At 47.4% G+C, this 25,214-nt stretch overlaps 1 protein-coding gene across 2 annotated transcripts in view; it reads right to left on the minus strand.

Moving 5' to 3' along the window:
• CDC27 (cell division cycle 27) overlaps window positions 1–22,677 on the minus strand; it is a 52,449-nt gene extending 29,772 nt beyond the window's left edge. Inside the window, exons 1-5 of one of the 2 annotated variants that reach the window (XM_040331550.1) lie at window positions 22,382–22,677; window positions 8,822–8,897; window positions 5,531–5,678; window positions 2,037–2,162; window positions 481–578 (exon numbers count right to left, since the gene is read on the minus strand). In XM_040331550.1, the coding sequence (XP_040187484.1) occupies window positions 481–578; window positions 2,037–2,162; window positions 5,531–5,678; window positions 8,822–8,897; window positions 22,382–22,408 (475 nt within the window). In that variant the 5' untranslated portion in view covers window positions 22,409–22,677. The remainder of the gene's footprint in view (window positions 1–480; window positions 579–2,036; window positions 2,163–5,530; window positions 5,679–8,821; window positions 8,898–22,381) is intronic. The other variant, XM_040331549.1, reaches the window with a different exon arrangement.
• Between the last annotated feature and the right edge of the window lie 2,537 nt (window positions 22,678–25,214).

The following is a 25,214-nucleotide window of genomic DNA, read 5'->3' on the forward strand; positions in this document are numbered from 1 at the left end:
CGGCCCGCAACCCGACCAGCCCACCGGGATACTTCCCGGTTCTCCCAATTGGCCAACCCGGGCCTGGAAGGTGGTTATCTGCTTTATTTTTCCTCACGCTGTCAGCGTGAAGAAAACAAGAAAGCCGTTCACTGTTGGGAGGGACATCGGCCCCCTTAGTGCTCACCAGTGCTGCTAATCTGAGCCCTTCAGTGCCGCCCACCAGTGCTGCCCCAGCAGTGCCCAAAATTGTCGTTGTTTTTGTTTAGCAACAAATAAAGCCAGTGGTGGGCAACCACCAAAAGAAAGCGAAATTTGTGTGAAAAAAAAAAAAAAAAGTTCCATATGGGTACAGTGTTGACTGCACAATTATTCAAATGCGACTGCGCTGAAAACTGAAAATTGACCTGGTCAGGAAAGGGGTAAAAGTGTCCTGTAAGAAAGTGGTTAAACACACAATACAAGCCTTCTACTTTGTTGAGATGTGCAAGCAAGACTTACCTATTTCACATAATGATTCAAAAGGGGACCACAGAAAGGGATTTAAACTAAGGCTCTTTTGGTAACATTCTGATGCTTTGGCCAAACGATCTGTTTTGCTGGAGAGAAACAACAGTAAAAACAAAGTGTATTCATGTATACAGTATGTGTGCAAGCCTAATTCCTGTGTAAATCATCCAGGGATGGACAGATATCTTCCGAATATCACAGACAGGGAGATCTAGATGTAATGTGTGGGTTCATTACAAGGAATAACAAACTCTCCTCTAATAATTACAGTGGTTCTACAGTCAGAAGGTTTTTTTACCCCAATGAATTCTCTGCATCAAGGTAAAAAACTGCGTACAGCTCTCAAACCAGTGCTGTGCCCGAGAGCAGCATCCCCACTCCTTTCTTCCTCCTCACAGGGCAGACAGATATCAGTGGCAGCCATGGGCTCCTGCTGCTATAAATAAAATCCTGTGACAAGTACCTGTCCCCACGGCAAAGTACTCCGGAAGTTCGGCCCCCCTCCTCCTCCTCAAACTGGCGGGCCATTCACAAAGCGCAGCGCGCATGTGCAGTAGGAAGCAAGCTGTGAAGCTGTAAGGCTTCTGTCAGATTCCCTTACAAGGAATGGCCGGGGCAGCACCCCCGAGAGCGGATTGAAAAAAAATCGGCTGGGGTGCCAACATTGCAGGATCCCTGGACAGGTAAGTGTCCTAAAAATTAAAAGTCAGCAGTTACAGAATTTGTAGCTGCCGACTTCATTTTTTTGGTGGGGTGGGGGCTCTGATTTAAGGCACCTGCAATGCAGTGCCAGGAAGGTGTATATAATGATTTGGGGGATGCGTTTTAAAGAAACGTGTTTTGCCCCTGAATGACCAGCGTGACACTCTTTAAAAAGTATGTAAAGGAAATGTTTAATTTTTTTTAAATAACAAACATGTTATACTTACCTCCACTGTGCAGCTTGTTTTGCACAGAGTGGCCCCGATCCACGTCTTCTGGGGTCCCTCGGCGGCTGTCTCGGCTCTCCCTCGCAAGAACTCATCACCTTCATGCGAGCGAGCATGGCGATGAGTTCTTGCGTGCGTGCTTCTGTGATACAGCCGGCGGCCATAGCCGCTCACTGTATCAATCGGCCCCGCGTCATTGGATGTGATTGACAGCAGCGCCGGCAAATGGCTGCGCTGCTTTCAATCAACCAATGAATGAGCCGAGAAGCCTGGCCGAGAAGCAAGCGCATTCACGGCATGGGACTTTCGAGGGGTCAGGTTTGGGGGAACGCTAACCCCTTTAAAAGGTATGGAGATTTACCACCAAGTTTTGGGACCTCTATAACTGCACTCACCATACAAGCTCATCCCTTTATGGGATGACACAGTGAAAGGTAAAACCTTTATAATTTACAGTATTGGTGTACAATATCCCTCAAGTTAATGTGGACAAGAGGGAAGAGCCAAGTGCAGAAATTTACAAAATGGGTATTGGAATGTTTCACCACACTTATCAGAATAAGAAAGCCCTATGGCTGAGCAAGAAGAAAGCCACAATATAACATGGTCCTAGCTTACCAATATACATGGCCGAGCAGCGACAGTGTAAAGCAGGCTGAGTCTCCAAACTCTGTAACTATCTCCTCCTGGCTCTTTTGTTTATTTAGCACACCGCCTGACAGGATCTGTTCACCCTCTGCCAGCCTGCAAGGGGAGAGGAAACAAAGATAAAAAGGCTAACAAGACAAGCAGACCCAAAAAGGGACATTCCAGTGTATTGAAGAAGATATAAGGAAAAAGAAAAAACAGCAAGTAGTCACAGTAATTCAGCAGGGACATAAACATGTGCAGAGGAGGGGAAAAAAAAATATATATATATATATATATATATATATATATATATATATATATATATATATATAAAAAAAAACAAAAAAAAAACACAACAACAAAACACAGCAAAAACAGACAGAAATAAAAATATGAAGTCCACAAGAAAAAACAAACAAAATCAGCTTACTTTGCGCTCGGCGTCTGACGCTGTCCCAGAGGTGCGTGTAATGCAGTGTTTCTCAATTCCAGTCCTCAGGCCCCCCCAACAGGTCAGGTTTTCAGGATTTCCATTATTTTGCACAGGTGATTTGATCAGTTTCACTGCCTTAGTAATCACCACAGCCTTTTCATCTGAGGGAAATCCTGAAAACCTGACCTGTTGGGGGGGCCTGAGGACTGGAATTGAGAAACACTGGTGTAATGTCACGACTGCCTCCAGGGAAATCAGCGGGCCCAAAATCTCAAAATTTGAAGCAATCAGCTTTCCTGGGAGGCGCGCCGACAACTGCTCCTCCCGGAAAGATTGGAAGTCAGGGACGACTTTTTTTGGTAAAAGCTTTAGGGCTTGTTCACGCAATATATGCTGTACTGTGTTTTTGTGCACATCACTGCACCATGTATATGGTGTGAACAGGACATATATAAAATATTTTCCATTGTGGCCTGTTCATTCTATACATGTGTTCTTACGTTTAACTTTTTTAAACACCATTTTGGTGTGGGGTACTAACAGCAAAGTAGACCCTTAAATTTTGCAAGTTATGGAAGTTCTGCTTTAGAGCGGTAGTAGACTCGGTTTAAACTTGTACCTAAAAAGGTAAGTCTTACCTGTAGGTACCATTAAGATCTACTAAACTTGTACAGTTACATAGACGTTTACATAGACTCCAGCCAATGACATCTGTGGAGCATGCACAGTATGCTCTGCATTCAGGGAACACGGAGTGTGCCCTGGATGCAGAGAGCAGCGTCCCCCGATGGTGCCTCCTGTGTGCATCACAGATGGTGATGACACTAAAGCAAAGCATATATTTCAGACATTTCGGATTATGAGCTCCAAAATTTTAACCGCACACATAGCAGTTATCAAACAACTGCAATCATGCTTGACAATCAATTGCATGAACATGAACCTTTGCTTTGGCCATGCACTTTAATGGTCCCCTGTCCCCTACATCTTCTCCTTTCCTCCATTTCCCAACGTAAGCACGAAGTTGAGGAAGGTTGCACACACTCTATGTGACTTCACTGGGCCAATCACTAAGCACCATCATGTGAAGTCACACGTTTTCCATATCCAGAAGTACTGCATCGTAATTTTCTTTACTCCTAATTAGGGTTGTCCCGATACCACTTTAAGTACCGATATTTCTTTTTTTTAAGTACTCGCCGATACCGATTACCAATAATTTTTTTAATGTCATGTGACAGTGACGCATTGAAACCTGTTGTCTCAGTTTAGAAGTCCTTTGATGAAAGATACCAGCCAGTCTGCAGCCCTAATGGCAGGACAGAGAAAAATGATGTACCGGTAATATTGTGGTCCAACACCTAGCATGACAAATGTTTTACTGGTTGGAGTTCTTGGAATACAAAAAAGGTTTGAAAACAATGGGCCAGATCCACAGCCCCGCAGCGCAACGTAATTTAACAGATTCAAGTTACACTGCCGCAAATTTCCTAAGTTAGGTATCGATTCAAAACACACTTACCTGGAAATTTGCGGCGGTGTAACTCAAATCCGTCCGGCGCAAGGCGTTCCTAATCTAATGGGGCGAGTCCCATTTAAATTGGGCGCGCTCCCTCGCCGGACGTACTGCGCGTGCTTGTGACGCAAATTTCCCGACGTGCTTTGCGCGACGTGACGTAATTTTTTGATCGGGCGGTGCGTAGCGTATTTCCGTACAGCTTACGCAATCGACGTAAAATTTTAAAATTCGACGCGGGAAAGACGGCCATACTTTACACAGCAGTACGCCTGCTGTGTAAAAGTAGGGCTGGTTTACAAAAGTGTAACTAAGTGACGGGAAACTAACGTAGCGGCGACGTATCGAACGCGAAAAAGCTTTGAGGATCGACGTAACTCCTCATTAGCATACCCGACGCGTAATTTCGACGATGAATGCCCCCAGCGGCGGTTGCGGTACTGCATCTTAAGATCCGGCAGTGTAAAACTATTACACCTGCCGGATCTTCTGTCTATCTCTTGGAAACGGATTCTGTGGATCAGTTCCAAAGATAGAAACAGGGATACGACGGCGTATCCCTTTTGAGGATCTGGCCCATTGTACTTCGCAGCACTCATCTAATGCCCCATCTACACACTATCAAGGGAAATGTGACATCTGTGATGAATGAAGTGCACTTGTTAGCATAGTTCATACAAGCAGTTGTGCTCTACTGTAATGTAATAGTCAAAAAAACTTTGCGTGTGAGAACATTGACTGATTCAGGGTGGTTACAGTACAGATTGTTAAACTACATGAATAAGGCGATTGCCTGATCCGATGCCTGGGAGAGAGAGGCAGCGTTTAATGCCTGTGTCCCTGTATAATGCTCAGACGGCAGCCATCCAGTGTACAAAAGCCGTGCCGCCTCTTCCTCGTCCGTGATAGGGGAACTCAGTTTCCCAGCAGTGAGTTAGTGTTCCGCCTATCACGGACATCCTCTCATCCTTGTCCATGGGATGAGGATGAGAGGGTGTCCGTGATAGGCAGAACACTGACTCGCTTGTTGGGAGTGTTCCCCCATCACAGACGAGGAGGAGGCGCGGCTTTTATACACTGGATGGCTGCCGTCTGAGCATTATACACGGACACAGGCATTACACGCTGCCTCTCTCTCCCAGGTATCGGATCAGGCATCGGGAGGATTTGCGCGAGTACAAGTACTCGCGCAAATGCTCTGTATCAGTCCCGATACTAGTATCGGGACAACCCTACTCCTAATGGCTGAACGAACTGGTAGGGAGTAAAAGAAAGGCAAGTATGTGCTGGAGAGAGGAATCATAGTAAATCTGCGGCTTATTTCTTCATGGATAAAAGCACATGTGTGATTTCGGGCAACTTGGCACCAACAGTTTATTTTTTATAGAGACAATTGCATTGCAAGGCTGGTAGTGGTCATCGTGGACCCATTTTATTGTTTGTTCTATGAAACCTGGCTAAAATATTGCTTTGAGTATGGCCAACAAAATGAAAAGATCAAAGGCACTCAACCGAGAAGAAAATCCTACTTACTTGCTAAGGTCCACGCAGCATTTCGCAAGAAGATATTTACATTGTGGGGTGGCACAGCTATGGGTTTTCAGGAGCCGGTAAGCCTTGTAAGCTTTTCCTGAGCGGTAGTAACATGTAGCTAGTAGAAACAGTGCCTCTTCTGAATGTACTGTAAAAAATAAAAAAAATATTATTTAATCATGAAATAATCGATGTCCACATCCAAAGGCTTTACCCTCCATCACCAGCAGAGAGCATGCATCAAATGCCATTAGTCATATGACCGGTGGTCCAACCGTGCCAAAACCTTAGTGGGAAGCAGAGGCTCTGTCATTTGACAGTTGAAAGAAATTATGTGGGGCTTAATCTAAGCAGAGCGAGAAGTTGAGGACCCACGTACATCCTGGGCCTGGGTCCTAGAGGGCATTTAAAGGTATCAATCTGAGGACTAGCATAGATGATAGGCAGAACCACAAAGTTCCTAAACTTCAGCAATGTGTTATAACTTTTTAGCCAAGGTCAGGGTCACTTTATCAATAACTAAAACAATCAAAGTTTGTGAAACATACTATTTTAAGTCGGCCACACGTAGATGGCTAGAATCTTGGCTGGTTCAGAATGGACCAGCCGAGATACCAAACATCTATAGGCAGGCTGATTTTACCCAAGTAGATCTATCGATCAACAGCAATAGCCACTAGCAATAATTCACTGTATTCTCCTTTGGGAGCCATCCCAGCCAGTACAGCCTGTGGTTGCAGGATAGAGAATCACATCATCTATGGTCTCCCTAAGTCAACAGTAGGACTATGCATAACACCATTGTTGCAAAGTAAAACAATAGAAAACCGAAATGCTATAGTATGTATTTATAACTTCCTGGGTGTTAGTAACAAGCTGTAGTTATGCAGAGTGATAGTCCTGGCATAGCTTAGCATTGATATCAAATAGATTAAAGTGGATGCAAACTCCAAATTTGTTATTTTATTTTTTGATGTCACAATGTAGAGAATAAGATTTCCTATCATCTGTGCCCAGTCTTGCCACACAGAGTTAATCCAGCTCTGAGCAATCCTCTTATTATTCAGTGAAAATTAACAGACTTCCAGATAAAAACCTGTCTAAATAAAAAGTCCTTTCGGTCCCCTGGCTTCGAGTGACATACATTACCTCTCACAATGAACTGTGGATCACCCCCCATATTATGATAAACATCCAGGAATGTGCATGTGTCCAAGCTAGTGCACGAGATATGTAAATAACCTGTCACTTGAAGCAAGGGGACGGAAAGGACTTTTTATTTAGACAGGTTTTTATCTGGAAGTCTTTTAATTTTCACTGAACAATAAAAGAGGATTGCTCAGTGCTGGATTAACTCTGTGTGGCAAGACTGGGCACAGATGATAGGAAATCTTATTCTCTACATTGTGACATCAAAGATAAAAAAAAACACATCCACTTTAATTATTTTTTAGGATAGCAGTAATGGGAGAGCCCAATAAAGAATTGCAAACTTTCAGCTTTTCGTATCAGAAACAAACCCATTCATTAAAATTATTGTAAAGTCAAATATTTTTTTCAAATAAAAATAACAGGTTATACTTACATGCTCTGTTGCAGTGGATTTGCACAGAGCAGCCTGAATCCTCCTTTTCTTGGGTCGCTCTTCTGTGATCCTGGCCCCTCCCTCCTGTTCAGTACCCCCACAGCAAGCAACTTGCTATGGGGGCACCTGAGCCGAGTCACAGCTCCGCATGTCAATTCAGACAGAGCCCTGCCCCGCCCCCTCTCTTCTCTGACTGGCTAACTGACTATGACAGCGGCGGCAGCCAAAGCCCATGCTGCTGTGTCTCAGCCAATCAGGGAGCGACAATCTCGGATGGCCGAGACACTCGTGAACATCGCTGGACAGAGGGGCTGCTGCACACAGAAGACTTTTTATCTTAAAGGGGTTGTAAAGGTTCGTCTTTTATTTTCTAAATAGGTTCCTTTAAGCTTGTGCATTGTTGTTTTTTTTTCTTTGTTTGAATTTCTCACTTCCCGTTTCTCCTCAGTAAGCTTTCCACCATCATCCGAGCGGTGGAAAGTCATTTAGAACAGCTTACTGAACACCTTACTGAGGAGGAACAGGAGGTGAGAAATTCAGACAAAGAAAAAAAAACATTTAGAAGGGAAATGGAAGGAAAAGGTAAGTGAACAAACAATGCACTAGCTTTAACCACTTAAGCCCCGGACCTTCAGGTTTTGTGATTCGGCACTGCGTCGCTTCAACAGACAATTGCGTGGCGTCCTTTTTTCCCCACAAATAGAGCTTTCTTTTGGTGGTATTTGATCACCTCTGCGGTTTTTATTTTTTGCGCTATAAACAAAAATAGAGCGACAATTTTGAAAAAAATTCAATATTTTTTACTTTTTGCTATAATAAATATCCCCCAAAAACATATATAAAAAATTATTTTTCCCTCAGTTTAGGGCGATACGTACTCTTCTACTAATTTTTGGTAAAAAAAAAAAAAAAAAAAAAAAAATCGCAATAAGCGTTTATCGATTGGTTTGCGCAAAATGTATAGCGTTTACAAAATAGGGGATAGTTTTATTGCATTTTTATAAAAAAATTTTTTTTACTACTAATGGCGGCGATCAGCGATTTTTTTCATGACTGCGACATTATGGCGGACACTTCGGACAATTTTGACTTTTGATTGATTTTTGGGACCATTGTCATTTTCAGAGCAAAAAATGCATTTAAATTACATTGTTCATTGTGAAAATGACAGTTGCAGTTTGGGAGTTAACCACAGGGGGCGCTGTAGGAGTTATGTTTCACCTAGTGTGTGTTTACAACTGTAGGGGGGTGTGGCTGTAGGACTGACGGCATCGATCAAGTCTCCCTATAAAAGGGATGACTCGATCGATGCGCCGCCACAGTGAAGCACGGGGAAGCCGTGTTTACATACGGCTCTCCCCGTTCTTCAGCTCCGGGGTGCGATCGCGACTGTAAACGAATAGCCGCGCCGTTGTCCCGGATCGCTCCCCGCAGGAATCCGACCGCCGCATGTAGCGGGAGGGGGTCCCGATCGGACCCCCGACCCGCGGAAAGGCAAGGACGTACCTGTACGCCCATCTGCCTGTACGTGCCATTCTGTGGACGTACATATACATGCGGCGGGCGGGAAGTGGTTAAGGAACCTATTTCGAAAATAAACCTTTACAGCCCCTTTAATACATCAAGATAAAAAACCTTCTGCCTTTACAATCTTTAACTTTCACTTGATTCTATGTATGCAAGTCTACAAGGATGAAATCACATACCTTCTGCATAAAGTCTTTCTGCCAAGAACACTGCATCTCGGTATGCGTAGTGATTCAGCGCTTGCCATATAGCAGCCTGGAGAAACAAAAGAAATTGAGTCAGTTTAGTTATTGTGAGGAAATCCAGGTGGTTACAACCATGTCCTTTATTGTATGGCTCCATTCCATGGAAGAAGGGCACAACCACTGTAGCAAGTCGGTGCCATCTTCTAGGTGCTGCCCAGAGATGCCTCATCCAGAGAACAGCCCATATAAAAATGTAAATATATGTAAATATATATATATATATATATATATATATTTTTTTAATGGCAGAGATCCAAGAGTGCCCCCCTGTGGTCACTTTGCAGAAGGGAAGTAGCTAAGCACAGGACCTGGAAGATTACAGTGATCACCACAGTAATGCCGACTCCTGCAGTGGTTATCAGCTTCCACAGTGGTTCCTCAGGTATAGAATATGCGCTCCAAGCTGGACCAATGTAAATATGAAAGAAAGATCATACCTTGAGTTTAGCTTTAAAGCCCAACTGCCTATTACAGAAAATCAGCAACAGTGTAATTCAAAGGTTCTAAAATTAAATCACATGAACATTTTTTTATTATTATAATAGTCGCTGAAAATCTCCAGCTGCTTTATGAATTCCTGTGGCCGGAGCACTGAACTGTGTGTGAAGACTCATTGCTGGTCCATCGTGGCCCCCACCGCCTCCGAGCTAGAGCTGTCCAATTAGTGAAGCTCAGGTTAGGTGTCGTATGAAGATCTCAGAGAACTCTGACTCAATAAGCCAGCACAGTGCGATTCGATTTAGAAGCCGGAATTTAAATGATTTCCATTTCTGAAGTACAGCCGAGTATTCCATTGATTTGGGTTATTTGAGGGTAAAGTGCACCGAGGAGAATCATAATAAAGAAAGGGGTAGAAATCCGTTTTAGATTACAGTCTTTGCTACTATACATGGTTGGCAGGCATGATTATGGTATTCCGTATATGGATTCCCTCTTTTCCACAATAGTTGCCTTTATTTTTTCTCACACCTATATGCCAGCCAAGCTGTGCAGAAAGAGTGAAAGGCCGAGACAAACCGATGCAGCTGTACAAAAACAAACATTCTGAGAACACCAATGACGGGGCACTATTCCTCCCGGCAACACCAAGGACGGGGCACTATTCCTGCCCGCAACACCAATGACGGGGGACACTATTCCTCCCGGCAACACCAAGGACGGGGCACTATTCCTGCCCGCAACACCAATGACGGGGCACTATTCCTCCCGGCAACACCAATGACGGGGGACACTATTCCTCCCGGCAACACCAATGACGGGGGACACTATTCCTCCCGGCAACACCAAGGACGGGGGACACTATTCCTCCCGGCAACACCAAGGACGGGGCACTATTCCTGCCGGCAACACCAATGACGGGGCACTATTCCTCCCGGCAACACCAATGACGGGGGACACTATTCCTCCCGGCAACACCAAGGACGGGGCACTATTCCTCCCGGCAACACCAATGACGGGGGACACTATTCCCGCTGGCAACACCAATGACTGGGGACACTATTCCTCCCGGCAACACCAATGACTGGGGACACTATTCCTCCCGGCAACACCAATGACTGGGGACACTATTCCTCCCGGCAACACCAATGACTGGGGACACTATTCCTCCCGGCAACACCAATGACTGGGGACACTATTCCTCCCGGCAACACCAATGACTGGGGACACTATTCCTCCCGGCAACACCAATGACTGGGGACACTATTCCTCCCGGCAACACCAATGACTGGGGACACTATTCCTCCCGGCAACACCAATGACTGGGGACACTATTCCTCCCGGCAACACCAATGACTGGGGACACTATTCCTCCCGGCAACACCAATGACGGGGGACACTATTCCCGCCGGCAACACCAATGACGGGGGAAACCATTCCTCCCGGCAACACCAATGAGTGAGGACACTATTCCCGCTGGCAACACCAATGACGGGGGACACTATTCCCGCTGGCAACACCAATGACGGGGGACACTATTCCCGCCGGGAAAACCAATGACGGGGGACACTATTCCCGCCGGCAACACCAATGACTGGGGACACTATTCCCGCTGGCAACACCAATGACGGGGGACACTATTCCTCCCGGCAACACCAATGACGGGGGACACTATTCCCGCTGGCAACACCAATGACGGGGGACACTATTCCCGCTGGCAACACCAATGACGGGGGACACTATTCCTCCCGGCAACACCAATGACTGGGGACACTATTCCTCCCGGCAACACCAATGACGGGGGACACTATTCCTCCCGGCAACACCAATGACGGGGGACACTATTCCCGCTGGCAACACCAATGACGGGGGACACTATTCCTGCCGGGAACACCAATGACGGGGGCACTATTCCTCCCGGGAACACCAATGACGGGGCACGATTCCTGCCGGCAACACCAATGACGGGGCACGATTCCTGCCGGCAACACCAATGATGGGGCACGATTCCTGCCGGCAACACCAATGACGGGGCACTATTCCTCCCGGCAACACCAATGACGGGCTGGACTGGGACACAAATTTGGCCCTGGACTTCATCCAGACCGGCCCACTTTAACAGGTCTCTCCCATGGCGGCCGGACAACTCCCGCTCCTCTGGTCCTCCCCCTGCTTCTTTGTCCCCCCAGGTGAGCGCTGCGGGGAGGGAGAGGAGGTGAGCGCTGCGGGAAGGGAGAGACAGCGGAGGGGGGCGGCGGTCCGCTGTCACTGAAGCCGGCCCACTGAGCCATCGCCCACCGGGAAACTCCCTGTAGTCCCAATGGCCAGTCCATCCCTGATGACGGGGCACTATTCCTCCCGGGAACACCAACGACGGGGCACTATTCCTCCCGGGAACACCAACGACGGGGCACTATTCCTCCTGGGAACACCAACGACGGGGCACTATTCCTCCCGGGAACACCAACGACGGGGCACTATTCCTCCCGGGAACACCAACGACGGGGCACTATTCCTCCCGGGAACACCAACGACGGGGCACTATTCCTCCCGGGAACACCAACGACGGGGCACTATTCCTCCCGGGAACACCAACGACTGGGCACTATCCCTCTCGGGAACACCAACGACGGGGCACTATTTCTCTCGGGAACACCAACGACGGGGCACTATTTCTCTCGGGAACACCAATGACAGGGCACTATTTCTCTCGGGAACACCAATGAAGGAGGAACTATTCCTCCAGGGAACACCAATGAAGGAGGAACTATTCCTCCAGGGAACACCAATGAAGGAGGAACTATTCCTCCAGGGAACACCAATGAAGGAGGAACTATTCCTCCAGGGAACACCAATGACGGGGCACTATTCCTCCAGGGAACACCAATGACGGGGCACTATTCCTCCCAAGAACATCAATGATGGGGCACTATTCCCCTCCTCCCCCTGCCAGGAACACCAATGGGGCACTACCCCCCCCCCCCCCAGAAAACCAATGATAGGGCGGCGCCTTGTACACAGGAGGAGGATTTATTTGATGGACAGGGAGGAAGGTGCGGACAACTAATCGATAATGAAAAAAGTAGACAAACGATAGTATTGATTGTTTCAGCCCTAGTGTCCCATGTGTGAATGTTGCTGCATTTCAACAAACAGTTCTTATAGTTTTAGAATGGGGTGCGTCGAGACTGTCCATAATTTTGGAGGGTGCCTGGACTAAATAAAGATTTGAAAACACTGAACTATATAATGCTGGATGTCTGGCAGCCTGGAAATGAACCAGGCTCCGACTTGCTGCAGCTTCTAAAGCACACTGTAAGAAGCTCACAGCATACAGTGAAATCAGAGAAAATATTTCAGTACAAGAGAGGAGACTGTACAACAGTGCAAGACTGAAGGGAAGTTCAGCTATAGAAAAACGCTGCAGAAGTTGCTTGGGAGAAACGGTTGCAGATTTCAAGAAGTGCCAGGAATATTGGGGGAGGTCATTATTTCCTGAATCCATTCAGCTGCTGTCATTATTGCCCTCCATGGAAAGCATTGTGCAGCTGTCTGATGACGACGATTGTCTACAATTATTGCACTGAGGATTGCAGTGCGACAAGTCTCAGAAAATCGCTAAACGTCACCAAATCCTAGTTCTATAACCTACCTCATATTCATGCACTTTAGAAAACGGCTCAATTAAGAATAATTAGAGAGGTTCACCATCTTTGCTAGGTTCAGTTCCTGAGCCAGTCCACCAGCTGAAGGGAATGTGGTACCCTCCTGATACCACCATACACCTTTATATGGGAAGTGGGAGCAGCTATATTATACAGGTCAGCCAAGGACACTACAGCAGGTGTGGGCATAGTAGGGTTCCACCGACCGAGGAGAAGTACCCATCATTTCTTTAACCACTTCCATACAGGGCACTTATACACCTTCCCGCCCAAGCCAATTTTTAGTGCTGTTGCACTTTGAATGACAATTGTGCGGTCATGCTGCACTGTACCTAAACTATCATTTTTATCATGTTGTACCCACAAATAGAGCTTTCTTTTGGTGGTATTTGATCACCTCTGGGATTTTTATTTTCTGCAAAAAACATAAAAAAATTACCGATTTTTTGTTGTTGTTGTTTCTGTTATAAAACATTGTAAATAAGTATGTTTTCTCCTTCACTGATGGGCACTGATGGTACTGCACTGACGGGCACCGATGTGGTGGCATTGATGGGCACTAATATACGGCACCGATGGGCACGGATAGGTGGCACAGATGGGCACGGATAGGTGGCACAGATGGGCACGGATAGGTGGCACCAACGTATGTGTTGTACTAATGGATGCCAATCAGTGCCAAACAATGCCTGCCAATCAGTGATGCCCATTGTGGGCACTGATTGGCATCCATTATTTCTGTCATATTCATCCCTGGTGGTCTAGGGTGGCATACCCGTGTTTTGCACCCTGGTGGTCCAGTGGCATCCCTGGTGGTCCAGTGTGGGCATCCTCGGGGGGGGGGGGGGGGGGGCTGTGCTGATAATCGATCAGCACAAACCCCCCCTGTCAGAGGAGCAGCTGAACGGCTCTCCTCTAGTCGCATCTGACAGACGCGAGTGAGGAAAAGACGATTACCGGCTTTTCCTGTTTACATCGTGATCCCTACATCGTGATCAGCCGTGATTGGACACGGCTGATCACGTGGTAAAGAGTCTCCGTCAGACTCTTTACCTAGATCGGTGTTGCGGAGTGTCAGACTGACACCCTGCAACAACGATCGCAGCGGCTCAATATCCTGAGGACGTCATATGACGTCCACTCAGGATATTGAAACCACTTTGCCGACATCTTTTTGCATAAGGCGGGCGGGCAAGTGGTTAATGTCATGTAACCGTGGCACCGGGGGGGGGGGGGGGGGGTCCGTGTTTAATTTTTTTTAACATTTTACTTTTAAATATTTATTAAAAAGATTCTAAAACAGACCCCTGACATCTCCCCCTTGAGACAGGAAAAGGAACAGAGGACACAGATTCCCCAGTCCCTTTCTCAGCAGCCTCAGCTGCACTGAAGATGAATGGACAGGAGACAGAGGCTCCTCCCCATTCATAAAATCAAACACAATTTACGATACTCAGTTAAAGTGGTTGTAAACCCACTTGTTGGACTTCTACCTATAGGTAAGCCTAGAATAAGGCTTATCTATAGGTGGTGGAAATATCTCCTAAACGTGTGCCGTTTAGGATACATTTGACTTGTAGTCCGCCAAAAATTTTAACGGCGCATGTGCGGGGAAGAAACCAAACTAAGTGCCGTTTCTTCCCTAGCCTGTGCCGGTAATCGCGGCTCCGGCAAATCACAGGGCCGGAGTCTGTGGCCCGGAAGGAAGTGGTGCCAGAAGATGGACGCTGCCTACTATGGGGACATCGCTGGATTCTTTTGCAGGTAAGTGGCACATAATGGGCTAGTATGCGATACATACTAGCCCATTATGCTTTTCATTTGCAGGCTTTGCAGTGAGAAAAAGAGGAAGTAAAACCCATCAGGGTTTACTTCCTCTTTAAGAATGGACTTGCAGTTATCACTGACTGTGCGATCGGAAAAGCAAGGAGCCGGTAAATAACAGATTTACCGGCTCCTCTCACCATCCTGACAGATCCAGGACGGGGACGACAACAACCGGAGATGATCGGTGCAGCGGTGGGGACAGTTACAAGCACCGATCTCCCTGACAGGCACGGGAGGTAGAGAAGGAGAAGCGGCGGTCAGACAAGCTCTACGGGGAGATTGGTGCTTGTAACTGCCCCCACCGATAATCTGTGAGGCTGCCTGGCCCACCCCCCTGCTACACTGAGGATGCCGGGTGTATTGGCAGGAGTACAAGCACTCGGGCAAATGTTCAGTATCAGTGCAACCCTAGTGCATAGTCTGCTTTCCTGGTAGAACATTCCAGGCCAGCTTGCTGGCAGATTTCTAGGTAGGAGGAACTTTGAGACACACCCCAACATTGGAGGTTTTTTTCTTTAATAACAAATACTGAAAGAACATTTCAGTCCATTCAGATTTTTTTTAGCCATCCGCATGGACATTTGGCCAAAAATAATAATTTATAAAAATGTGTCCTGTATGGTTCCATCTTGCTTGTGGGCACTGTGAAGCCCACAAGCAAATACTTCCAGGATATGGTGAATGCTGATGTCCCAGCATTCACCGCTCTATCCCGCGCATGGGCACTGTTGACGGCGAGCGGCGCTGTCAACACTACGCGGTTGCCATCACAACGGCCGGTGTACTGAAAAGTACACGCCCCCTTGCGATATCTCGTCGGGCTGTGTTAGGAATCCTCTCAAGGGACGCGTCACACTCTGCTCCCAGGAGACACTGCGGTGCTGTCCCATGAAACACTGGGAGGCTGTGGAGAAGGGAGACACGCCCACTCCCGCGGGAGGGATAGCAGGAAGTGGCTGCTATTATCAGAATCAAGGTACAGAACCAATTTTAAAAATTGCGGATAGCGGAAGGTATTAGTAAATATGGAGCACATCTGAATAAGGTCAGGTTGATATAGAGGGTGAACCTCCGCTTTAAGCAGCCATCTATGCATAACACTTCTGACCTGTTATCCCCCAAAGTCCACTCCTGGTATTTTTTTTTAACCCTATACATACATACCGATCTCCTGGGACCTGTCACGTGTCCCAGGAGATCACCTAAAGGGAGGGGCCACCTAAGGCGAGAGGAGGAGTTGCCTAGGCGGTCCCTGGGCGGAAGGAGGAAGTGGGACAGGAAGACCCACTCCTACCAAAGCCCCCCCCCAAAAAAAAATGACATGCCAAATGTGGCATGTAAGGGGGCGAGGAGTGCTTAAAGTGGAACTTCCACTTTTGCAGGTTTCTGCACAGATGTCAATGTAAATCACAGGCCGAAATCGCAAAAAGTAGTACAGAAACGACTTTGAAATCGATTAGGACGGTGCCATTGCCGATAATTTGCGGCAAATACCTCCGTTTTGACATGTGAAATCGCAAGTCAAAATGCACCAGTGTGAACCAGACCTAAAAGGAGAAGTCCAGCCTGAGCTTTTTAGGCTGGGCTTCTCCTCTGGGTCACAGGAGTGCAATTAATTTTGCACTCCTGTGACCCGTTTTCAGCGGAGATCGGTCTGAAGTCCGCTCGCCGCTGGCGTCACTGCCATCAGTCGGTCATCATGACTTCCAAGTAGGGATCCACCAGCTGCCTTGATTGATTGCAGTCTCAGCAAGCCACTGAGACGGACACTCCCTGCCCCTCCACAAAGTAGAGCAGAAGCGATGCGGACTGACAGTCAGCATCGCTCTGCTCGGGGAGAAGTGAGAACCGAGCCATCGGCGATATTCGGCGGCTCAAGGCCTCAGTGCAGAGACGCCGGGGGACAGATGCAGAATCTGTCTGATGCTGCATCCACTGAGGTAAGTCTTTAAAGCCTTCTAGTTGGTCCAGGGAGGTCTCCTCTTCCAGCCACAGTGGGAATTCCACCAGGAATAAGCAGAGCCCATGTAATGTGCTGCCGACTTCTGGTGTAGTGTGAGCCCAGCCTGCATGCAAAATGCTCCGTGGATGGGGGTGGGTAGTAAATGAGAGGCTGGGCTCACAGGAAGCGGCAAAGTTACAGAGTGCTATTCTGTCCTGAAAAGGACCATTGGTACTGGACCAAGGAGAAAGTCAGGGACAAGATTGAACCTTGGGGGGTTAGGTAAAGACTTTTTTTTTTTTTTAAGCTATAAAAAAAAAAAAAAAAAAGACGGGACGTGAATAAATATTTAAAAAAAAATGGAGTTCTAAGAGCCCTTAAAGCTGGGCACATTTTAAATCTATTGGTACATTCGATGCCTTGAATGTCAGTAGAAAGTTCTTCAACATCTTGCTTCCTATTAAATATTCACTTTTTAATATTTTCCCAACAAACACCACCTTCACTATTAAAACGTAGTTTGAGACTAGTTTGATTAGAAATCAAAAATTTAATTAAAACAAAATATTACTGGTATGTGGCCCAGCTCTCCTGGAGTAACATTGGCCAATAGTAGTATTGGTATTGTAACCTGACCATTTCAGTAAACGATTCACTGGAAAGAATCCAGCAATATACTTGGCACCTGGATCTCTCCACTTCTCATGTCCATGCAAGGACTCTTATTTGTTCTTTTGCTAAAAAAACACAATAGACCATTAATGCATGTCAACTACACAAATGGATATCTCTCCACATTCATTTTAAAAGATTCCTTTAAAGCCGGAGGTCCACCCAATTTTTTTTATTTTTTTTTAAAGCCAGCGGCTACAAATACTGCACTTACCTGTCCAGCGCGCCCGCGGTGTCGGCAGCTGAGGCCGAGCAATCGCTCGTCTCTCGGGTGCCCCCGCCGCCATCCTCGGTGAGGGAATCAGGAAGTGAAGCATTGTGGCTTCACGGGCCAGTTCTCTACTGCGCATGCGCGAGTAGCGCGGCACGCCCTCACTGGTCCCTGCTCTCTCCTGCGCGGGGGGGGGGGGGTTGTGGCGTGACTCGGGACCACAGGAGTCTATGCCCGGAAGTGAGTGCAAATACCTGTCAGCTGAACTCGCACGATTTCACTCCCGCCTGCGATTACAGAGACATTTGTGCAGGTTTCTGCACAGATATCGATGTAAATCACGGTCCGAAATCGCAAAACGTAGTACAGAAACGACTTTTTGAAATCAGTGCAGCGCCGCATTAGGACTGTGCCATTGCCGGCAAATGCCGCCGTTTTGACATGTCAAAACGCACCAGTGTGAACCAGGGCTAATGCATAGAATGTATTAGGTGAAAAACCCTGAGAATATACAACCCCTTTAAGCCCTGGTTCATGCTGACGCTACATTTAAATGGAGCTACTGCACTTGAAGTAGTGCGATTTCAAAGTAGCAAGGTCAGCGTGATTTCAGCTGCTACTTGATAGACATCTGTGCGGCTTTATGCATAGACGTCTATTGAAATCGCACCTGAAATCGGCAAAAGTAGCGCAGGAACTACTTTTGCAAATCGTTGCAGCGCCGCAAAATCGGTGTCACACCAATTGGAACAGTGCCATTGCCTCCAATAGGCTGCGACTTTGAGCTATCAAATCGCATGACAAAACGCTCCAATGTGAACTTAGGCTAAAGCAGACCTCCCCTCTTAACCACTTAAGGACCGCCTCCTGCACATATACGTTGGCAGAATGGCACGGCTGGGTACAAGCACGTACAGGTACGTCCTCTTTAAGTGCCCAGCCGTGGGTCGCGGGCGCGCAACCCGTTCCGAAGCTCCGTGGCCGCGGGACCCGCAGACCCGATCAGTCCCCGGAGCTGAAGAACGGGGAGAGCTGTGTGTGAAACACAGCTTCCCCGTTCTTCACTGTGGCGCCGTCATCGATCGTGTGTTCCCTAATATAGGGAACCACAATCAATGACATCACACCTACAGCCACACCCCTCTACAGTTAGAAACACAGATGAGGTCACACTTAACACCTTCAGCGCCCCCTTGTGGTTAACTCCCAAACTGCAATTGTAATTTTTACAGTAAACAATGCATTTTTTCCTGTGAAAATGACAATGGTCCCAAAAATTTTTCAAAATTGTCCGAAGTGTCCGCCATAATGTCGCAGTCACAAAAAAACAAACAAAAAAAAAAAAAAACGCTGATCGCCGCTATTGGTAGTAAAAAAAAAAAAAAAAATTAATAAAAATGCAATAAAACTATCCCCTATTTTGTAAACGCTATAAATTTTGCGCAAACCAATCGATAAACGATTATTGCGATTTTTTTTTTACAAAAAATAGGTAGAAGAATACTTATCGGCCTAAACTGAGGGGGGGAAAAAATGTTTTTTTATATATTTTTGGGGGGATATTTATTATAGCAAAAAGTAAAAAAATATTGATTTTTTTTCAAAATTGTCGCTCTATTTTTGTTTATAGCGCAAAAAATAAAAACCGCAGAGGTGATCAAATACCACCAAAAGAAAGCTCCATTAGTGGGGAAAAAAGGACGCCAATTTTGTTTGGGAGCCACATTGCACGTCCGCGCAATTTTTAGTTAAAGCGACGCAGAGCCGAATCGCAAAAACTGGCCAGGTCCGTTACCTCCCTAAAGGTCCGGGTCTTAAGTGGTTAAAGTGGTAGTTAAAGGTAAGTTTGTCATAATGCGACAATATAATTGTGCCTGCACTGCGACAGTTAACCGCTTGTTTAGGTCTAGGAAGCACTGAGCCTAGGTTCACATTGGAGCAATTTGTCATGCAATTTGAGAGATCAAATCGCATGACAAGTTGCAGCCTATTGGAGGCAATGGCACTATTCCAATCGGCGAAACACTGATATGCAAAAGTAGTTCCTGCACTACTTTTTGCAGATTACAGGTGCGACTTCAATAAACATATGTGCATGAAGCCACACAGATGTAGCAGCTGAAATCGCGCTGACCTTGCTACTTCAAAAACTCACAACTTCAAGCGATTTCAAAGTAGCATCAATATGAACCAGGGCTACACCATATGTACATGAAAACTGATGGGAAACACACGTTTACTCTCCCCTACATCTGAAGGAGCAGTTGACTCTTGCAGTTCTGGCAACAGCCCCGTCGCCAGGAGGAATTTTCAGATTTCCTGCAGTTGGGCTTTAAAGTGCAAGTTCACCTTTTCTGAAGAAATAAAAAGGTGAACACTGTACACCCCCCCCCCAAATTCCCTGTTGTACCTACCTTTGTGGGTGATGAGCCGTCAGTTCCCCATGTAGCCGTGCAGCAGTCCAGGGGTTGAGGGTGTACAGTCTTAGTTCAAACTTTCTATTTTACGAAAAGGTGAGCTTACACTTTTCAAAGCCCAACTCCAGGAAACCTGAAAGTTCCTCCTGGCAGTGGGGTTGTGCCAGCACCACAAAGGTTGACCACTCATTTAAGTCAAGAAGAGAGTAAAAGCCCTCTTACTTACCTGATCCTCCAGCAGATGCCCCCCCTCTTTCCTTGATGATATCAAAAGACCTTGGACCTCTGACGAATGGGGGGGGGGGGAGAAGAACACATCATGTAGAGGAAAACTTACAGAAAACCAGCGGCGTGTCACAGTTGTGATCCGTCGGGGGGAGTTTGTTTTGCGTGGAGGAAACCCCCTCTATCAGTTTGGGGGTCTCCTGTAACCCCCACCCGACACTGCAAAACTTCCAGCCTGCATGCTGGTCATTGGGTTGGTGAGCTGTAGGCCAGATCACCTATAGAAAGGCGATCAGGGGGGTGACCAACCAGGAAAGGAACATGGCGCGTGCAGCACGCCATTAGGCAGCGGGAGTGGGGGATACGCCCCAGGAATGTCACCCCAATGATGGAGCGGAGGATGAAGAACAATGACCTGTGCAGAGTTCCAATATTCCGGGGTAGGGGCGATTAAAGGCTTCCCCCAATTATACAGCTCATGTACTATGGGCCGCCTCCTCCTCCCATAGGGCCCCTTCATCCCACAGAGGCTCCTTCTTCCTATAGGGCCCCTACAACCCCTGAATCCCATACAGGCCCCCATACATAGGATCCTTCTTCCTCTAGGCCCCCCCTACAACCTCTTCATCCCATATGGTCCTTCTTATAGGACCCCCTTCTCCCCATAGAGCGACTTCATTCCATAGTGTCTTCCTTAAAGGGCACCCTACATCCCATAAGACCCTGTTCTTCCTATAGGTCTCCTTTCATTCCATAGGGTCCTTCCCATAGGGCCCCCTAAAACTCCTTCATCCCATAGTGCCCCTTTCTTCCTATAGACCCTTCATTCCATAGGGTCCTTCATATAGGGCCCCCTACAGTCCATTCATTCCATTGAGCCCCCTTACAACCCCTTCATCCCATAGGGCCCATTTCTTCCTATAGAGCCCCTTCATTCCATAGAGTCCTACTTCCTATAGGACCCCCTACAACCCCTTCATGCCATAGGGCCCATTTCTTCCTATAAAGCCCCTTCATTCCAGAGTCCTTCTTCCTATAGGACCCCCTACAACTGCTTCATCCCATAGGTCCACCTTCATTCCATAGGGTCCCCTTACAACCCCTTCATCCCATAGGGTCCATTTCTTCCTATAGAGCCCCTTCATTCCATAGAGTCCTTCCTATAGGACCCCCTACAACCGCTTCATCCCATAAGTCCTTCCTTTAGGGCCCTCTACACCCCATAGTGTCCCTCTTCCTATAGGGCCCCCTACAACCCCTTAATCCCATAGGGCCCATTTTTTCCTATAGGGTCCCCTTCATTCCATAGAGTCCCTTCCTATAGGACCCCCTACAACCACTTTATCCCATAGGTCCCCCTTCATTCCATAGAGTCCCTTCCTATAGGACCCCCTACAACCACTTTATCCCATAGGTCCCCCTTCATTCCATAGGGTCCCCTACACCCCATAGGGATCCTTTCATTCCATAGGATCCTTCTTCCTTTAGGGCCCTCTACATCCCATACAATCAACAGGGTTCCTCTTCATATTGGGCTCCCTACAACCCCTTTATACCATTTCTTCCTATAGGGTCCCATTCATTCCATAGAGTCTCTTCCTATAGGACCCCCTACAACCCATAGGTCCCCCTTCATTCCATGGGGTCCTTCTTCCTATAGGGCCCCCTACATCCCATAGGGACCCTTTCATTCCATAGGGCCCTTCTTCCTATAGGACCCCCAACAACCGCTTCATCCCATAGGGCCCTCTGCATTCCACAGGGCACCTTTTTTCCTATACAGCCCCTTCATCCCATAGGATTCTTCTTTATAGGGTCCATTACATTCCAAACAACCCCTTCATTCCAAAGGGCCCCTTTCTTCCTGTAGGGCCCCCTACAATCCCCTTCATTCTATAGGGGCCCCTTCATTCCATACAACCCATTCTTTATGGGGCCCCTTCTTATCACAGGAGCCTCTTCATTCCCTGCCCCCCCCTGCTTGTCTTGTATGTCCCAGCCCCCCTCTCCTCCTGGTGTCCCCCTGTCACCTGCCCCCTAGGACTAGGCCCGAAGCCTGGATCTGTATTATGCGGCTGTGCCGGGCCGGCCGGTTACCTGGACGGGTTCCTGCAGTACCGTCATCCTCCGGCCTCCCTCGTCCGCTCCGGGGACCTCTCTGCCTGTCGGCTGCTCTCAGGACGTCACACGGGCGGCTCCGGCTCATTTAAACTCACAACGACCGTTACCGGGGAGGCCGCCGGAGATAGCCGAGTTTTGCCGGACGAAGCCGAAGAGCTGTCGGAGAGGAGGGAGGTGGGGGAAGTCGAGCGGTGACGGAAAAGGACGAGCGCAGGCCGGAGTTGGCCGAAGATGTGTGCAGTGTCCGGAAAGAGCCGAGTTGGGGGCGGAAAGAGCCGAAGTGCGCCGCGCTGCGTCCGGAAGTAAAACAGGTTCCATACCCAGGTGCAAGAGGAGGCAGGTGCAGCTCCACCTAGCGGTCACACTGAGCAAAGTATTGAAATAGCACTGCAGGGAAGAGCGCACAACTCCACATGCAAAAATATAGCAATAACTTTTATGTAAAAAAAAAACATTATTGCAAAAAAAAATAAAAAAATAACAGAAATGTTTTTTTTATGTATGGTATGTGATTTTATATATATATATATATATATATATATATATATATATATACAGTATATGTGAAAAACTTATATAGCGCAACACATGCGAACAGAATCGCCTCGGGGCGCTTGGTATCCATTTCCTCCTACACGTTGTCTTCAGAATAGGTGGGTTTTGAGTTTTCTTCTGAAGGCCTCGTGATTCACTTCCCTTCGGATGCTGGTTGATATATATATATATATATATATATATATATATATATATATATATAGTAGGGCTGGCCCGATACCAATTTTTTAGGACCGAGTACAAGTACCGATGCTTTTTTTCAAGTACTCGCCGATACCGATACTTTTTTAAAAAAAATTAAAATTTGCGACCGAATGCGACGGTGTTTCGTCACATTCGGCTACCCATCTCATCTTGCTACGGAAGTGACGTTCCGCCGAGAAATTTCGCACTGCGCATGCGCAATGCGTTCCAATTTGCGACAACACAGAGCAGTGAAACCGTCAGATAATGTCACGGAAGTGACGTTACTGACAATACAAACACTGGGCTATGCGTTCCAAGACTAATACTTCCCTTGTTACCTAGTGTCTCCAGAACTGCCAGCTGTCCCTGTACAACCCAAAGCAACCTGCGGTGTTAGGTTCTGCATTGCTGGTACTTGTAGTGCCTATCCAGAGCATCCTGTAGTGATAGATCCTGCTATGCTGGGACTTGTCGTGCCTCTAAAGATGCCAGCTGTCCTTGGACTGCCCTATACAATCCAGGGCAACCAGTGCTGATTATCCTGCCATGCTGGGACTTGTAGTGACTCTAGAGCTGTCAGCTGCCCCAATACAAGGCAGGGCAACCTGTGGTGTTAGGTCCTGCTATGCTGGGACTTGTATTACCCCTAGAGCTCTAAGCTGCCCCACTACAAGCCAGGGCAACCGGCAGTTCTGTAGACAATACAAGTCCCAGCATTGGGTTGTACAGGACAGCTGACAGTTCTGGAGACACTACAAGTCCCAGCATGGCATCATAACCCCCACTGGTTGCCCTGCCTTGTATAGGGAAGTCCAAGGACAGCTGGCATCTTTAGAGGCACTACAAGTCCCAGCATTGCAGGATCTATCACCACAGGTTGCTCTGGATAGGCACTACAAGTACCAGCAATGCAGAACCTAACACCACAAGTTGCTTTGGGTTGTACAGGGACAGCTGGCAGTTCTGGAGACAATACAAGTCCCAGCATGACATTATAACCACCACTGGTTGCCCTGCCTTGTATAGGGCAGTTGAAGGACAGCTGGCATCTTTAGAGGCACGACAAGTCCCAGCATTGCAGGATCTATCACCACAGGTTGCTCTGGATAGGCACTACAAGTACCAGCAATGCAGAACCTAACACCACAAGTTGCTTTGGGTTGTACAGGGACAGCTGGCAGTTCTGGAGACAATACAAGTCCCAGCATGACATTATAACCACCACTGGTTGCCCTGCCTTGTATAGGGCAGTCCAAGGACAGCTGGTATCTTTAGAGGCACGACAAGTCCCAGCATTGCAGGATCTATCACCACAGGTTGCTCTGGATAGGCACTACAAGTACCAGCAATGCAGAACCTAACACCACAAGTTGCTTTGGGTTGTACAGGGACAGCTGGCAGTTCTGGAGACACTAGGTAACAAGGGAAGTATTAGTCTTGGAACGCATAGCCCAGTGTTTGTATTGTCAGTAACGTCATTTCCGTGACATTATCTGACGATTTCACTGCTCTTTATTGTCGCAAAACGTTTGGAGCACATCGCGCATGCGCAGTGCAAAATTTCTTGGTGAAACGTCACTTCCGTAGCAAGATGCGATGGGTAGCCTAATGTGACGAGACACGGCTCCCTGCCAGCTTACTTCAGGACTCGCCCGCGCTCTGCCCGACGCTCTGCCCGACACTCTGTCCGCTGACCCATTCCAGGTATTGGGTGAAGCATCGGGAGCATTTGCGCGAGTGCAAGTACTCACGCAAATGCTCGGTATCGGTCACAGAGGGTGGCGGGGGGCAGCCGAGCCCCGAGCGATTAGGTTATTTAGCCAGAAGTTGAGGGAGATGTAAAGGCCTTTTTTACATGGGGAGCCTGTAGCTGGCCAGCTAGAACCTGTCCTAGGTAGCTAATATAACCTACATGTACATATATACAGCTAAACCTGCTAAGAACCTAAATGTAATGCACATGTTTATATGTGAGAGACAAAGCAAAGTTATTCACTGTGATTTTATGCTTGAATGTCATATAACAGTTCTATGTTGTGTTCACAGAGGCAAAAGAAAAAATATGCCT

This window comes from Rana temporaria, chromosome 12, assembly GCF_905171775.1.
Source record: "Rana temporaria chromosome 12, aRanTem1.1, whole genome shotgun sequence".
Classification (NCBI taxonomy): Eukaryota; Metazoa; Chordata; class Amphibia; order Anura; family Ranidae; genus Rana; species Rana temporaria.